Below are 17,390 nucleotides of genomic sequence, written 5' to 3'. Positions count from 1 at the left end.
ACCACCTCCCTTATGACCGACGTTAAGTTGTTTTCAGGGTCACGAACATATAGGAGGGTGTCATCTTCTCCATTCTAAACTAAGGTACGGAGCTGATTAGACCCTAAAAGAAATCTTGGCCAGATTCTTGGCAAAAGAATACTACATTTATGCTACACCTCACTTACTTCTTCCCTCGTACTAAGCTTAGGTTAGGTACACCGGGGTAGGCGTATTTTAGAATCACCAGTTGAGTACTTTTAGCCTCTATTATTTATGTATGTATTTTTCTATGGTTTAGGAACCATACAATGCTCTAACAGTATTATTTTATTCTACTTTTTATACTGTATGCGTTATATTTTACAACCAGTTTTACGATTGTAGCAGTTTATTTCTTATGCTTGAAAAAGAAGACTGTTCAATAAATCCTTTTATTGAAAACGCCTGTCTATCTATTTCTCTGCACCTCTGGTGAAACAAAGCATGCACGATTGACTGAATGAAATATATATCTATTGTTGCCACGACTCTGATGATCAGTTTTATCTTGGGGAAACAAAGTTTTCATGTTTATGCGCTTGTCAGAAACGAATCCCTTGTTTATTCGAGAAATTTTCTAGGGACCTCTGAGCTAGCTGGCACTCACAATTAAGTCTAGAATATTCGATAGAGACCTATTAGTCCTCAGTCTTACGTCTAATCTATAGGATATATTATTCCAATGCGCAGAGCCTATACGGAATATAGGAACTACACTAGAACACTTTCCCGTCCCACTCCAGCCAGCCAGTTGCCTCTTACTCATCGTACACTCCTAGTCTATGTGGGTCAGTCCTGATCGTCCAGCGTGCCACCAGCCGCCGCCTCCTCTCGTTGGGACCTCTCCGGGCTGCTGCGGTGCTCCCTAGCCCAGGTTTTGATCGCCTGCTGCAACACTTTGGGCTCTGTGAAGATGTGCGAACATCCCTGTCTGTTAACCCTTAATTTTGCAGGGTAAAGCATGGCGTAATCCACGCCCAGTTCTCACAGCGGTTTCTTCAGGGGAACAAAGTGTCTGCGCGCCTCCTGGATGCGAGCCGTGAAATCGGGGTACAGTGACAGTTCGGAGCCTTCATATCTCAGGACTTTCTTTTCACGGGCTATGCGAAGCGCCGCATCCCTGTCCCGATAGTTCAGTAGCTTTGCGATGATTGGCCACGGTGGGCCTCCTACCAGCGGTCGTGGTTCCAGGAAACGGTGCACCCTCTCCACCACAAACATCGTGGAAAAAACTCAGTCCCCAGCAAAGTTACCAACAGCTTCTCGACAAACTGCTCCATATTGCCGGTGGCGGTCGTTTCCGGCAATTCCGTGATTAGAAGTTTGCATCTGCGCAATCGCGCTTCGAGGTCCTCAGTCTTGTCCTGTAGTACTCGTAACACCGTACCCAGCTGTTTGTGTTCCAAAGTCGAGGGAGGTGTGTGCTTCCTCAACCTCCGTATGGCGTCTTTCTGACATGTAGAGCCGTTCCGCATGCTTATCGAGACGCTCCGCCATTCTGTCCATTTTGTATGTTAGGGCGCCATTTTGGTGCCCAGCGACGCAATGCCACTCTGCACTGATTTCTCAATAGATATAAGTATAGTCCGTATAGCTGTGTCCGCGTCTTCATTCAGAGGAGGTGGTGGCCGGGAGGCCTCGCCCGACGCAGCATGGTGCGATTTAGACCTTTTCTGGTCAAATGAGAGTTTGGGTTGGGTTTTGTCCCCCCTGCCCATTGTTGCGGAGTCCTGACAACACTCATAGCAGGGTATCCTGAGGACCTTCCTCACACCTAGCAGGGCTTGCGCAGACTATTATATAGTAGGCCGCGTCACAGTCACAATGTACACAAACGCTGTTTAGCCTTTGCCGTTGCTCGCCTCGCGTATATTCCTCTGGGCCTGGTGTTGCACTGTGCTGGTGCTTGCTCTTATGCAGGTGGTGCCCGGGCGGCTCGGCAGTCCCCGCCGATCCCCTCTCACTTGACACCGCACCAGTGGAGAATCACTGTGTCAATGCACCCCAGAGCCGGGTGGCCATGTGCTGCTGCCCGTGCCTGCTCCCAGACGCTCACCAGGCACCGGCTAGCACACCCGGGTCCGTCACCTTTGTAGTGAGCAGAATGGCGCAATCTCTGTGCTCAGCGTGTGAATCCCAGGGAGGCGGTCAAGGGGGCCCAAAGGAAAGTGCACCTGTAGTTGGGGGTCTCCGCCTCCCTGTCTGCCCTCCGCTGGGCACCACCAGCCTCCCAGTATTACCAGCTACCTAGCACTTTCTGTGTGTCCTCACCCTGTGCGGCCGCTCCGCTCTCCCAGTCGACACTTGCGTTCTCTGCAGCAGGGGGTCCCACCTCCGGGGGATTAAGAAGTCTCAAACAAGCCCCCAAGGGGGCCCCCCTGGCAGCCGCAGCAATTCCGGACTTCACCTGGCCCGCACAAACTGTCGCGTCAGGGCTTCTCGGGGCACGGCACACTCCCTCAGCGGCCCCCGGCAGTGAAGCCTCACGTAGAGCAACATCGTCCCGCCGCAGTCGCGGCCGGAGTCCGGTGCTTTGCCGCCCTCGATACTCCCAACCTCATTGTGCCACAGCTGTAACTACCGGCGACGGACCTCCAGATGGAACGGTTCCGCTGAGTCCGCGCTCCTTTCGGTGGCACCTCCTAAATTGTGGGGTATGTATCACAAGAGATACTGCAGGATATTTATAGGATATCTTAATGGCGTTGCGGAGAGCTAAGCTCAAGCGGCCATCTTAGTAGCGAGCTAGCTTCGCCCCCAGCTACAACCAGCTATTTGTATGTTCTCTGACATTTCTTAATGGTGGTGGCTGTCAGACCACCTGGCCAGACATAGCACTCACAGCCCCCATTGTTTACATGCACCTGTTACCTCAGCAGAGACAGTGTATTGCAGGGGGTGGGCCCCACACAGAGATAGGGGCTGCAGCATCTCTCAGCCTTTATCTTCACTTCCTAATTTGTGTTTGATATGTTTCCTTTCTTTACCTCGAGACGAAGAAGGGAGCAAGCAATCAAACATGGGGAAAGCAGCAACAAGGGCAGTGAACAGGGCAAGAAAAAGGGGGTGCATGGGGGGTTGGGGAGAGGGGGGGTTAGTGGACCATGGAGTGGACGGCAGAAGGAGGGAGGGAGGAATTAACAGCAACAACAGCACGAGGAGGGTTTGAAGGGATGGGGTCTGGCACCAACTCAGGGCGTGAGAGAGCAAACCACAGTATGGACAGTGGGAGGAGCAAAACATACACACTCTTCTGGAGTGCAGCTAAGAAACAAAAAGGTAAAAGTACCTCCAAAAGCAAGCGGCAAGTGGAAGGACTCGGGCTGACAGGATGCTGTACTTCGTCAAAACTCCATGGAATGAACAGGCCGATCAGAACAGAAAGCGAAACCAGGAGGCCTGACCAGTGAAAAGCAACGAAATGAGAGTGCTATGGAAGCCAACCAATGAGAAGTAATGGGCAAGCTTTAGCCCTTTTTAGTTTTTTTTATTTGCAAGAGATTTTGCAAGCCCAGCGCTAGCTATTAGCAGGCAAAACCCAAAAATAAATAACTGCAAAAAGAATAATTGATGGATGTTGAACACTCATTCGCAGTCAGAGATCAGGGCCTAAATCCACTATTTTTTTTGCAAACCACGCCATTCCAGTTTGGACCTACCCATATCCAATTCAGTCTTGACCCTGCTCTCCATGGGAACACTCCAAGCTGAAGTGCCAGGCCCTCCCCAGACCAGAAACATGCATCCTAAGACCGGTGTCTGGGTTTTACCCCCTCATCAGCCCGGATAACCTGAATCCAGTGGATGGCAAAACTTTGGCAGTTCGGGCTGGACTGTTCCTATTGAAGCAGGATAAAGACTGATTTCCATATAGCTGGATCCAAACTGAGGAGGCATGGTGTGCAAAGTAACAATGGATTGGGATGCAGCCAGAGTGACTATCAATGGTTGAGATTAATTCCTTCCATCACTATTTTGCATACCTACTGTGTTGTCCCAAGTGGGATGGGTATGCCCAGAAGTGGGTCCTGTGCACACTGTGTCACTGGAACCAAGCTGTATCCGTCTGATGACCCCACAACTAAGGCGAAACCAGCTGTGGGCTGCTTGTATTCCAGTTCCAGAAGGACCTGGCTTGGCAGTTTGGCCTGGACTGTTCGGTTTGCAGCAGGGTCAAGACTGATTTGCAAATAGCTGGGTCCAAACTGAGGTGGCATGGTGTGCAAAGTAAAAATGGATTGGGATGCATCCAGGAGTGATTGATTTCCAGTGGCTTAGATTAATTCTAGCAGTCCTTCAATCCCTGTTTTATATATCAAAATAAACAACAGCATTGCCAAAAGTTTGGCAATGCTATTTTTGTGGCAAGGTGGGAGTTCTGAAAGCAAGAACAGGAGGGTTTTGGGGAATTAAAAGCAAAGACAAGAGGTTGTGGGGTGAATTGAAAGCAACGATGGGAGGGTGTGGGAAAATTGAAAGCAATGACGGGAGGGTGAGGGTATTTGACAGCTGTGACATGATGGTAGGAGGTTATGTTATTGAAAACAACAATGGGAGAGTGGGAAGGTGGGAGAGTGGAAGGCAACCACACCAAAATAAAACTTGAGTCTGCCATAAACTAGTTACAAGCGGCAGGTGAGATGGACCCTGTGCAATGTAACTGGTGCTCATGTAAAGCGGTCCAATACCTTCATACCGAATTGGGACAATATACCGCTGTATAAAATAAAAAAAGCACTGCCAATGCTTTTTTGGGTGAGGTGGGAGGGCTGTAAGAAACAATGGATGGGTTTTGGGAAAAAAGCAAAGGCAGACGAGTGTGGAGTGAATTTAAATCAACGACGGGAGGGTGGGAGAGAACTGAAAGCAATGACGGAAGGATGAGGGGATTTGTCAGCTGCCTCATGATGGTGGGAGTTTATTGAAAACAACAATGAGAGGGTGGGAAGGTTTGAAAGGAAAGACAGCTACTTTAGCCAGTGATTGGCTGGGAGGTATCCAATCAGGTGGCTCGAGGTGAAGTCTGTTAGGGCTCCTCTCCTTCATAATGCCACTCACACCATGGATGCACCAGTAACTCTCACGCTGCTTGCTTGTATTCTAATCTCTTCAAATCTAGTTCTACTGCACAATTGATAGGCCTGCACCTTTGTAGTGATATTTAAATTGTTTTAACTTTGGGAAATATGCTATTTCCAGGCTCAGCCCCAGGAGGACACACTGCTCTTGCTAATGATTGGCTGGGGAATCCAATTAGGTGGCTGGAGGTGGAGCCTTTTAGAGCTCCTATCCTTCTTAATGCCACTCACAGCCTGGCCATCCGCGGAGGGTGCACGACCGGCGTGCCAAAGGCAAGCCCGTCTACACCGTTCATGGCCGGCCGGGACTAGGTGCCAGCTATACTGCCCAACATCTTGCCAATACCTCTAATAATAGCAGACAGCTATACTCCACAGCTTACCAGCTGGATCCCGCCACCACCCAACTTCTTCTTGACCTAGGGCTACTAATTCATTTAGCATACTTAGCCCAAGAGAGAACTTCGACTACACTCCTTTTCACTGATTCTAATGGGCATTCGCCTCTTCCTAGTCAGCTCCGAAACTGCTATTTGAATACAAGGTCAATGGTTAACATCAACTTGAAATTTTTCAGCTATTGGACTAGGAGAATATGGATATTTTATTATTAACAGAGAACTGGCTAACAGCTGAATTATCCCCCAACATCTACACAGCACTCCCTGAAAGCTGCTATATCCTTTTTACTAATTGTACCGCCAACATAACTGGAGGTGGTGTAGCAGTTATCATAAAGAAGCACCTAAAGTTCTCCAGTGTTACATCCCTTGATATTCCAAGGAGTGACAAAATCAAAATCAAACTTGATTCCCCCACCTCCCCTTTGATCTGCATCCTAGTTTACAGGCCCCACTGGTCACATGCTTCACTTTCTTCAGGCCTTTGCAGAACAGATTTCTTTACTAGTAATTGAGTTTGCAAAGATTTTAATCTTTGGCGATTTTTATTTTTGGACAAACGAGGAGACTGGAGGTAAATTATCCCTTGACTTTTCTGACCTGCTATGCAGCCTTAATCTTATCCAATATGTACCCTCACCCACCCACTATAAAGGCCAAATTTTGGATCAAGTTTGGACTACCAACATCCCAATTTCCCCTATTGAGGTTATGTCATGCATATGGTCAGACCAATTTCAAATTAAATTCTTACTCACAGGTGTGACCCCATCTAAGCCTCAACCTAGCACTGGCAACCTTTCCAGAAATGGGCCTGTGTTAACATTGACTCCTTTTGTAGTTCTTTAGCTGCCTGACGCGGAGGTCAGTTTCCATAGACTGCAGGAGGGTATTCAGAACTTGTTGACTAATGCCAGTGACTCCTATGCTCCCCTCCGAAGAACTAGACCTCCAGGCCTCATGATGCCACAAAATGTTTTGCAGAGGATTTGAAGTCAGCTATATTGGAATTACGCCATGCAGAACGCAAGTGATAGAACAATTATTCCACTGATAAAAAAGCAGTCTATCTATCATGTATCAAACAATAATAAAAGTATCACACAAGCTAAATCTTACTTCTTTTCAGACAGAATTATCAATTCATCTAAAAAGTCAAAAGAAATCTTCAAAATTGTAGACAAACTGTCCAATCCTGACAGAATTACTCTAACAAGCAATCCCACGCAGAACTTATGTGAGGCCCTGAATTCCTTTTTCATTGATAAGATCGCTAACATTAAAGCCAGTATCCCTCTCAGTCTTTCTGCTATAACCACTTCTACTTAAGATTGAAACGTGGCCACGTTTGTCCTGCCTGCTATCAGCAAAGAACGCCTTACAGTCCTCTTGATTAAAGTAAAATCAGGCTCTCCAAAAGACTCCAAAACGGTATTTCTCGCTTTCTTGGCCCAACCCTAGCCTTTCTTAACAACTCTGAATCACGGCTTGGTTCCCACTTCCTTTAAGGAGGCGACTGGTATCCCTTTATTAAAGAAAGCTGGTGATGATCCCTCGATTTTGAAAATCTACCGCCCGATATCATTACTTCCGTAATACTTAGTTAAGGTACTTGAGGCCCATGTAGCCAACTGTATTTGCTCTTTTGTGGAGGGAACTGGGGGCAAGATGTAGGTAATTCCGATTTACCAACTCTTAAATACCGAATCATACCGATTCGGTATTTAAGAGTCGGTAAATCGGAAGGGGGCAGATGTAGGTAATTCTAATTTGAGAATTACCGAATCTGTATGATTCGGTATTTACCGATTCAGTAAATACCGAATCGGTATTGCCCATTGATTCCTATGGGCCTTGAAGCCCATAGGAATCAACGGGAAATACCGATTTGGTATTTACCGAATTGGTAAATGCCGAATCCTGCAAGGGTGCAGGGGGTGTCACTTTGACACCCTCTAGCACCCCAAGTACAGGCTTGTGTGCCATGTGGCACACATACATGCCCTAAGGGCATGTCTGTGTGTCACATGGCACAGGTGTACATGCACAGATGTGCATGTACACCTGAATACGGTATTTTACCATCCAATTGGATTGGGTGGTAAAATACCGAATTCTGAAGGCCTGTAGCACTGTAAACTGTGCTACCTACATCTGGAATTTACTGAATCGGTCAAATTACCGATTTGGTATTTTACAGAATCAGTAAATTTACCGATTCGGTAAATTTACCGAATCTGTAAAAGAAAGGGCCCTACATCTCAAAATCCAATTATCGGTCGGTAACGGAAATCAGGTTTACGTCCTGCTACATTGCTTTTAGGATGCTCTTAAATATGTGGCTTTTTAGGCTAGCATATGAGTAATGACCTGTCGCAAACTTTGTTTCAGTTACCTTAGCGCCATGAAACTGACCGGTGTACGTGTTCTCTAGAAATTCTTTTGACATAGCATAACGTAAAGTGCTCCAAAGCTCTTGGGCAGAAATTGCGCTATATAAAAAGAAATAGTACAAGGATCACAGTGTGAGCAGTGGATGGGCAGTGGAACAACATTAATTCAACAGAATCAATTCGTACTTGGTCCATGCACCGGAGTAATAAAAAAAGTGACTTGAGGATTATGGAGGCAGCTAAGAAGAAAGGCAACTAAGCCAACATATGGTAAGTAATGGGCGGGGATCCAAGCCCTTTACTGTATACAATCCCCCTCGAAGCAAAAGCACATTCAAACTGTTAGGCGAGACCTAAAAATGAACACTATGGGTCTGGAAGTAAAGACTGAAATATTGTGGGAGCAGAGAAAAATGCAATTATTAAGGAGAAAGGATATATTTATTACATTAGAGACACTGGAATGTTAAGAAAGATCCCAATTTTAGATGAACCCCACTTTAATTTTATATGGTCTTCAACTCTTTATGTTCACATTGGGTTTATGTTTTGGATCTCCAAATGTACCTGTTTTGGTCAGGGGTGGTCCAGCTATACATCATGTTCAGAGGCGAGTTTTGCTTCTCCCGCAAGATTCGTTCTGCCAGAAGGAAGTATGTTGCAGTGATGTGATTGTATAAGTTATATTCCAAAGCTCTGGAAAAAGAAAATGGGTAATGTTTATTTGCCATCAGCAAGTGAATGGTTACAGAACACACCAGTTTGCCGCTAACAAAAGAAGCCTGCCCAGCAGAAAAAAAGATATGGTGTTCAACTTGCAAGAGTCAATATTTAATATGATCCTATGAAAATAGGTGTTTGACTTCTGTTAAACTATTCAGGCACATCCCAATGATATATCACACAACCATATCATTGTCACCCCTAAATTTTAGTTGTTTTGAACCTTAGTTCCTGAAGGTGCTGTGGTTAGACCTAGACTCCCCATAAAGTACAATCCCCATAAAACCACGGCTCTGGGATTGCTTATAGAGCTAGACGGGTTGAGTTATCTTCAGTCATCCAGCCCTGAATAAGTGGTACACATTTTTCTTTTATTAAACACATGATTTGTTGTGACACAGAAGAAAATGTGGCTGTAACAGTTAGGTTGAAGTTTGAAGTTTTGTAGAGTCACGTGGTGTTCAATCTCCAGGCAGTCTATTGTTCAGTTCAGGATAATTCTTTTTTGTCAAAATCTTTGTTACTATGCCTGGTGTCTTGTGATCATGCTCCCCCTAAGCAAAGAATGCTTTGAGACACAGACTCTACCTTAAACTCTGTTTTCCCACATGAGTATATTCATGATTTTTTTAAACTTTTCCAGTCAGAGGAGAAAAAGAAGAGCTACATGTGAATCTATAATGGTATAATCTGCAAAACTATTATTACAGGAAAGTAACTTTTTCAGTTTGCATCAAGCGTTGTAGAACACATACTGTGCACAGAGTAGACTAAAACAATACTCTTAATACTCAAGGCGCCACATTATGGTAAGCAGTAACAGTAATAGTGAATAATTAAAGCCCTCATTTAGAGTTGGCTGGTGGCTAGCTACTCAACATATTTAAAGCTCTTTCTCCCTTTGCCTGGTGGAGAGAAACAAGTTACTTACCTTCGGTAACGCCTTATCTGGCACGAACCCTAGCTAGTGCCAGATTCTTTACCTTAGAATTATCCCGAGGCGGAATACTGGATCAAGCAACTTTTTGCAAGCAGTACCCCTGCGTGGCGGTAGGTGTCGTCATTTGGCTCCACGTGGCATTGTTGGAGTCATCTGTGCCGGAAGTGACATTCCTGGTGCCTTAATAGGTGTCACCTAGGCGCGCTGACGTCAGTTACTTTTTGCGACTTTCCACACCAGAAGCCCGGAGCCACGAAGTACACTGACCACTGATGTGGAAAACTAGGGACTTGAAAGAGGAAAGCCCTGTCCCTAGAAATCCGTTCGCATAGCGGAGAGGATCGGTGTGTCGGTAAGGGATCTGCAGTTAGATAGAGTCTCTACCAGATATGGCGTTACCAAAGGTGAGTAACTTGTTCATCTGATAAATACTCCTAGCCGCAGATTCTTTACCTTAGAATAGATACTCAGGCAATACCTTCTCGGGGGTGGGTCTGTGTATCAATTTCAGACGAGGAAGTCCTGCAGGACCAAAAGGGGAAAATGGATCTGACTGTCCAGACAGTAGTGTTTAGAAAACATGTGCAGGGTAGCCCACATTGCTGTCTGGCAGATGTCCAGGACCGGAACTCCACGAGCTAACACAGTTGTTGCAGCTTTTTTCTACTTCTTCAAATAGTTTTATATAGCGCGAACTAGACCCGAGAAATCGGGTATCAGAGCACTTTACATGAGCAGCAATTTCGTTTGAGTGATCGAGGAAAAACCCATTTCCAGTGAGTCTGCAGTCAAGTTTGGAAACAGTCATTTGCAGTGTAATGGTTTTTAGCTTCAAAGACTTCTTGCAGTGATGTGCCATGTCTTCTTGCATGCCAACTGTGAATGACAATTTAATATATAGCTGATAGTATTGAAAACATGTACCAAATGTCAATGTTCGCATCACTATTACAACAACTGTAAGCAAATCATCATTGAGAACTGCTTGAAGTCAACAACATCTTGCTAGTTCAAGTTCAATATTTGTATAGCGCACTACTCACCCAGAGGGTCTCAAGGCGCTGGAGGGAGGGGGGTGCTTTACTTATCGAATATCCAAGTTTTTAGTTGTTTTCTGAAGGAGAGGTGGTTCGGTGTAAGGTGGAGGTGGGTGTAGAGAGTTCCAGGTTTTGTCCGCTGAGAAGGATCTTCCCCCCATGGTGGATCTATGGATGCGCGGGATTGCGGCGTGGGCTTGATTGGACGATCGTAGTTGGCGGGTGGGGGTGTAAAAGGATAGACGCGTGTTGAGGCATTCGGGTCCTAGGTCATAGAGGGCTTTGTGTGCGTGGGTGAGGAGACGGAACGTTATTCTCTTGTTGATGGGGAGCCAGTGGAGGTCTTTAAGGTGACCGGAAATGTGAGCTTGGCGGGGGATGTCTAGTATGAGTCTGGCTGAGGCGTTTTGGATGCGTTGGAGTTTTTTCTGTAGTTTGGTTGTGGTTCCGGCGTACAGGGTGTTTCCGTAATCAAGTCGGCTTGTGACCAGTGCGTGGGTGACCGTCTTTCTGGTTTAGGTGGGGATCCAACTGAAGATTTTTTTGAGCATGCGTAGTATGTTGAAGCATGATGAAGAGACGGCGTTGACTTGTCTGGTCATCGAGAGGGATGAGTCCAGGATGAAGCCTAGGTTACGTGCGTGGTCCGTTGGTATGGGTGCGGTTCCCAGGGCCGGTGGCCACCATGAGTCGTACCAGGCGGAGGGGGATGAACCTAAGATGGGGACTTCCGTTTTGTCCGAGTTCAGTTTTAAACGGCTGTTCTTCATCCACTCGGCTACATCTTCCATCCCTTCGTGTAGGTTGGTTTTGGCGGTGTTTGGGTCTTTGGTGAGGGAGAGGATCAGCTGGGTGTCGTCTGCGTAGGAGATAATGTTGAGGTTGTGTTGGCGCGCGATGGATGCGAGGGGACTCATGTATACGTTGAAGAGGGTGGGACTGAGTGAAGATCCTTGTGGTACGCCGCAGATGACTTCATTGGCCTCTGATCTAAAAGGGGGGAGGCGGACTCTCTGGGTTCTTCCGGCGAGGAACGAGATGATCCAGTCCAATGCTTTTCCTTGTATTCCGACGTTGCTGAGGCGTTGTATGAGGGTGCTATGGCAGACTGTGTCGAAGGCTGCGGAGAGGTCGAGTAGGATGAGGGCAACTGTTTCTCCGTTGTCCAGTAGTGGTCGAATGTCGTCTGTTGCTGCGATGAGGGAGGTTTTGGTGCTGTGTTTGGCTCGGAAGCCGGACTGTGAGGAGTCGAGGGATTTGTTGGATTCGAGGAAGGCGGCGAGCTGACTGTTGACGGCTTTCTCAATGACTTTGGCAGGGAATGGGAGGAGCGAGATGGGGCAGTAGTTTTTAAGTTCATTGGGGTCTGCTGTGGGTTTCTTCAGAAGGGCGCTGAGGTCGGCATGTTTCCAGCTGTCCGGGAAGGTAGCGGAGTTGAGGGAGCAGTTGATGACGTCTCGGAGATGGGGTGCGATAATGGAGTCTGTTTTGTTGAAAATGTGGTGGGGACATGGGTCGGTTGGCGATCATCAGGCGGATGGTGTCTTCAGTGGTGATTGGGTTCCAGGTGAAAAGGTTGTTAGATGGGGGTTTGGTTCGGAGGTGGGTGGAGTGGACTGGTCTCCGGACTGGTTTTCAAAGCTGTTATGTATGTCGGTGATTTTGTTGTGGAAGAATGAAGGCTAGGGAGTCGCAGAGGTCTTGGGAAGGAGTGATGTCGTTGGTGTCGGCGGTGGGGTTGGTAAATTCTTTGACGATCTTGAATAGTTCCTTGCCGTTGTGGGCGTTGTTTTCAAGTCGATCCTTGAATGTTGATTTCTTGGTGGATCGGATCAGTTGCTGGAGTTTGCGGGTGGCGTTTTTGAAGGTGGTCAGGTTGTCAGTGGTTGGGTTTTTTCTCCAGGTTTTCTCGAGGGTGCGACAGAACTTCTTGGATTTCTTAAGGACATCGTTGAACCAGGGGGCTTTTTTGCTACCTTGCTTGATTTGATGGTTTTTCAAGGGTGCTAGTTCGTCGGCGCTGTGGGTGATCCATTGTGTGAGGTTGGTGGCTGCTTGGTTTGGGTCCGATGATTTGGCAGGAGGGTTTTGGTGAAGCGATGTGAAGAGCTGGTCGGTGGTAATTTTGTTCCAGTTTCTTCGGGGAATTGGTTGTGGGTCGTGGTCTTTTTGTAGTTGAAGTGAACGCAGCTGTGGTCCGTCCAATGGAGAGCTGTGGTGTGGTTGAAGGAGATGTGCTTGCTGGAGGTGAAGATTGGGTCGAGCGTGTGCCCGGCATAGTGGGTGGGGGTATCAACAAGTTGTTCGAGTCCGAGGTTGGCCAGGTTGTCCAGAAGGGTGGTGGTGTTGCTGTCGTTTTTCTTTTCCAGGTGGAAGTTGAGGTCTCCCAGTAGAATGTAGTCCTCGGAGGGGAGGGCGTGTGGGCTGATGAAGTCAGTGATGTCTTCGCTGAATTGTGTGCGGGGTCCTGGTGGTCTGTAGATGAGGATGCCTCAGAGTGTGGTCTTGGGGTCGGTGTGGATCTGGAAGTGGAGGTGTTCAGCGGTAGTGAGGTTATCGTCGGAACTGGTCGTGATGCGGATGGTGTTCTTATGGACGATGGTGATGCCTCCTCCTGTTTGGTTGGTGCGGCCTTTTGGATGACCTTGTAGCCGTCCGGGATGGCTATGGCGATGTCGGGAGCTGATGAGGCGTTCATCCAGGTTTCTGTAAGGAAGGCGACGTCCGGTGATGTGGTGTCGAGTAGGTTCCAAAGGTCAATGGCGTGTCTGTGGACCGAGCGGGTGTTGAGCAGGATGCATTTCGGGTGGTTAGTGTCGGAGCTCTGTTTGGAGTTCGTGGATTTGGTGTGGGTCCTGATGCAGTCGAACTTGCAGGAGTGGCAGGTGAAGGGTCCATGGGTGTGTCCTGGGGCGGCTTGGTAGCAGGTTGGTGGTCGGCCGGGGTTGAGGGCTGAGAGGGTTGTGGCGTTGTACGTTATGCGGGCGGAGTGGATTTTGCGGGGGCCAGGGGGTCTGGCGCCGGGCGCGGTCCAGGCGCGGACGGGCGTAGACGGGCTTACCTTTGGGGCACCTTCGGCACGCATGGGGCGCTTCCGCTGCGCGCAAGTGCATCTGACATAAGTGGGTAGTGGAGAGGGGAGAGGGGGCGGAGCGAGGGAGGAGGAGCTGGGAGGCGGGAGCGGGGTGGAGAGGCTGGCTACGAGGCACAACAAACAAAATGGCAGCGAAAGCAAAACTGAAACAGGACGAGATTTGGACACCAAGATGAATGACGCTATGGGCAGTGGCACCGGCACAATCAAGCAATAATTCTGAATTTAAAAGTCAAGCAATGTGAGCGCTAACTTGCACAAATTAGATGCGAGCAAAGGACACAATAATTAATTTCCAACAGTGAGCAATAGCGGGCACAGGATCTCTTTACAAGTAATGCGAGCAAGCGCTACGATACCCCGGCACCAATATTCTTTACAGGCAAGCAGTGTGAGCCAAGCGCTGCGATATCCAGGCAGGGAGCGTGGGGAGCGACCGCTTCTCACAGAGGATATTTCAAGCTGTGATCCAGCCAGATGTCACTGAAAAATAAATATTTATCAAATAAAGCATTTAAAATGTACTTGCAGATCTGACACAAGTCTCCTGATGGTGAAAGAATTTAGTGAGGGGTGGGGTGTGTTGATGCACTTGGTAATAATTTGAGAGGGGATCTGAACTAAAAAATGTCAAAGTATGACCCACCAATTGTGGACTGTTAGTGCTACTCAGAAGATAGGTATGAATACATTGAAAACTAATTTAAGGTGAAAAAAAGTGTACATTGGTAATCTAACTGTAGGATGCGAGAGGGGTGTAATATGTTGGAAAGAAGGGAGTGTCATTCTCAAAGCAGTGTGCTTAGTAACACCTTTCTTTTATGGCAAAACATTGTAGGAGTATGGTTTGATATGAAATTCAATATTTTCTTTTACAGGAATAGCACAATGTTAGAGTAGTCCACTGATTAAGATGCTTTTGGAAAGTTAGAAAAACTAAAAATGTCGGTCAGCAGGGTAACAGTAATCAATAGAGACATTATAATCAAGTCTGCTAGGAATAACAAAATGCATTTTTTTGCTCTTGCATTAGTTAAAATAGTTTTGACCATTCAGAGGTGACCTGGATTTGGTCAGTCAATGTCTCAAACGAGAACCCTTTAGCAAAGGGGAAAACTGCAGTGTTAGACTAGGGTTCATGCTCCTTGCATGTTTTGTTGGGTTTATAATCTTGGGGTCAAAGTCAACAAGCTGATGCTTACCTGTAAATGGGAGTAGCAAATCAGTGACAGTTAGGACATGTTCATCCCATGCTGGATCAGAACTGTACTGCACCTATATTCCACGCTGCCTGTACAGCATGGAGGTTATGTTCTTGCTGGAACTGGAACAGAGTTGCAAAGGTGAGTAGTGCCTCTAGTTGGACCAAAAGCTGTAATATTTACCAGCACCATCATTAGGCATTCTATAGTCTTCAAGTGTATTGAATCTTTACATCCTGAAAGTTGACAATCATCTGTGTAGCCACAAAGTCCAATACTTTTGAGTCCTGGCATGGAATTTTGATATTACTGTCATGCTTAGTTTTTCTAGCTGGAAGCATTCTTTCATTGTGAATGGAATATATTAAATGGTAGAACCAGCTTGAACCTTTTGCATTCTACTTTCCTGAATACTGTCTCAAAGTCTAAAAAGCAGAGTGTTTACCTTGTGTTTTACATAAAACCGTGGACGTACAAATCCAGTTACGTGGCCATATCTCTCTATGTACAGCCCTACAGAGAGTACAATACCTCTGGAAACAATGTGAGAGACTTTCTTTAACCATTCCCCCAAAAACTAGTTATGGGGCAATTTAGTTTTTTTGGCCATGCCATGAAGCATTGGAATTAAGTGCCAACCCCCTCAATAGCTATTACTTGATATCCTGTCTCAGTCTTTTGGCTAAGATCAAGCGTACTTATCTCCTATTTTTTAGATTTACTTATAGTCTTAATATTCAGTATGACCCAATGCAGGCTGCATGATATCTTCTCATTCAACTTCTCAGTCTATTGTTGGCCTAATCTGCGTGTCTTTTTTATTTATATGAGTTTATGTTTCAAATCAGGGTTGGCATTATTGAACCACAACTGTAGATCACAAGGTACATACAGCACCCTCGAGCTCTTCAAACTGAGTAGCACAGTGAAACAAAATATTTCTTTACCACTAGTGCCACAGTACAAAATATCACCAGAAGGAGAAAAGGGAATGGAATTAGTGTTACAGGACGTACTTAGGAACAGAGTGATAAACGAGATGCGGGGTTCCTCATGCAATAACCCGATCCAACCTCTATTAAAAAACAGTGATGACCCCTACTAAGGAAGATGTTTTGAAGTTTGAGATTTTTTATTTACAGGCACTAAAAGCACAATTAGACCCCTTTCAGTTGACACCAACCACCACTTTCATAAAATACATAGCTGAAATATTATTGTCCAGCACCTGCAAAACATACCATGCTTCTGACATCATTACCCTATCAAACTTCCTTGGTACACAAGGCCACAAGGTATCTCCCACTAAATTGCAATTTGTTCAACAAGAGGTTGCCTATTTAGGACACCTCCTGTTGAAGGGGGAAAGGAGACTTGACCCTCATAGAGTGAAAGCTATATTGGACAATCAACCCCTTAAAACACAACAAGCACAATCCTTTCTGTGTATGGCAGGCTATTGCAGACAATGGATACCCTATTATTCCATTCTTTCCAAGCCGTTGCTAAACCTCACAACTAAAGACATTTTTGGATACAAAGTGGATCTGTATGTACCTCACTCATTAGATATACTGTTAGAGAAAATGCAAACTCAACATTTGATAAATGCCAGACTAACATTATGAGTTATGTTTGTTCAATTCTCCTATCGAGGCGGTTCACCCATAGAGCCTCAAACTGGAGTGGAGACTGCTTTGACTGCAAGGCACCGGTCCTGCTGAGACTTATTGACTCCTATGACTTGCTCTCTGCAGGAGTTGGGTCACATAAAGTGGGCCAGAGTAACTGAACACAACTTTAAAAACTTTTTCAAAGTAACCGCTAACTGTGGTACCTACCAATGCTTGTTTGAGAATAGATTGAAAAGCTGTGATTTACAATTTGCTTAATAATGTATAACTCCAGAACACTCGGTGGATTTTTGTTCATTTTGGGGTCTAAAATTCATTAAAACCATGTTATAAATTAGTGTCCCTGCTCTTTTGTGTCATGTTTATTTCTTATGTAATTGTTTTGATACTTCTAAATAATTTGCGCTTGTTCCTTTATTAAAGCCTGACTGTGTGAAGACACAGCTACCAGGGTTTGAGCCAAATTTAACAAACAAGCCTGACTGGACCCAAGACGGATTAGTGAGTTTATTACACAATGAGTTCACAGAACCACACCATAAATATTAAACCACTTTCCTCACACTGGTGGCAGTGGTGGGATGCACATTTTTTGTCTAGCAGTACCATACAATTAATACACCTGAAACCGCCAAAAATCTACCACATTGATGCTTAGAAGGAAGTTCTTGTAATTTCCAACCAAGATGCCAAGTTCTAAAGTCTCCTAAGTACGGTTTCTTCATGGTCTGTGTTTAACGGTCTTAAATCCAGAATTATCCTGAGTGACCCATCTTTCTTTGTAATCATGAATTATATTCAATAGACTTTTAGGGGCACGTGCATCAAAGTTACAATTTGTGATTACCAAATAGCAGTTATTAAGGA

General features: G+C 46.0%; 1 protein-coding gene across 2 annotated transcripts in view; it reads right to left on the bottom strand.

The window, feature by feature from the left end:
- Positions 1–17,390, bottom strand: part of LOC147676736 (uncharacterized) — a 355,122-nt gene that overhangs the window by 49,216 nt on the left and 288,516 nt on the right. For both annotated transcript variants that reach the window (XM_086945203.1, XM_086945202.1), the window contains exon 5: positions 8,461–8,589. In XM_086945203.1, the coding sequence (XP_086801329.1) occupies positions 8,461–8,589 (129 nt within the window). The remainder of the gene's footprint in view (positions 1–8,460; positions 8,590–17,390) is intronic.

The sequence above is a fragment of the Lissotriton vulgaris genome, chromosome 12 (genome assembly GCF_964263255.1).
Source record: "Lissotriton vulgaris chromosome 12, aLisVul1.2, whole genome shotgun sequence".
Classification (NCBI taxonomy): domain Eukaryota; kingdom Metazoa; phylum Chordata; class Amphibia; order Caudata; family Salamandridae; genus Lissotriton; species Lissotriton vulgaris.
This window is presented reverse-complemented; position numbering and strand designations above follow the sequence as displayed.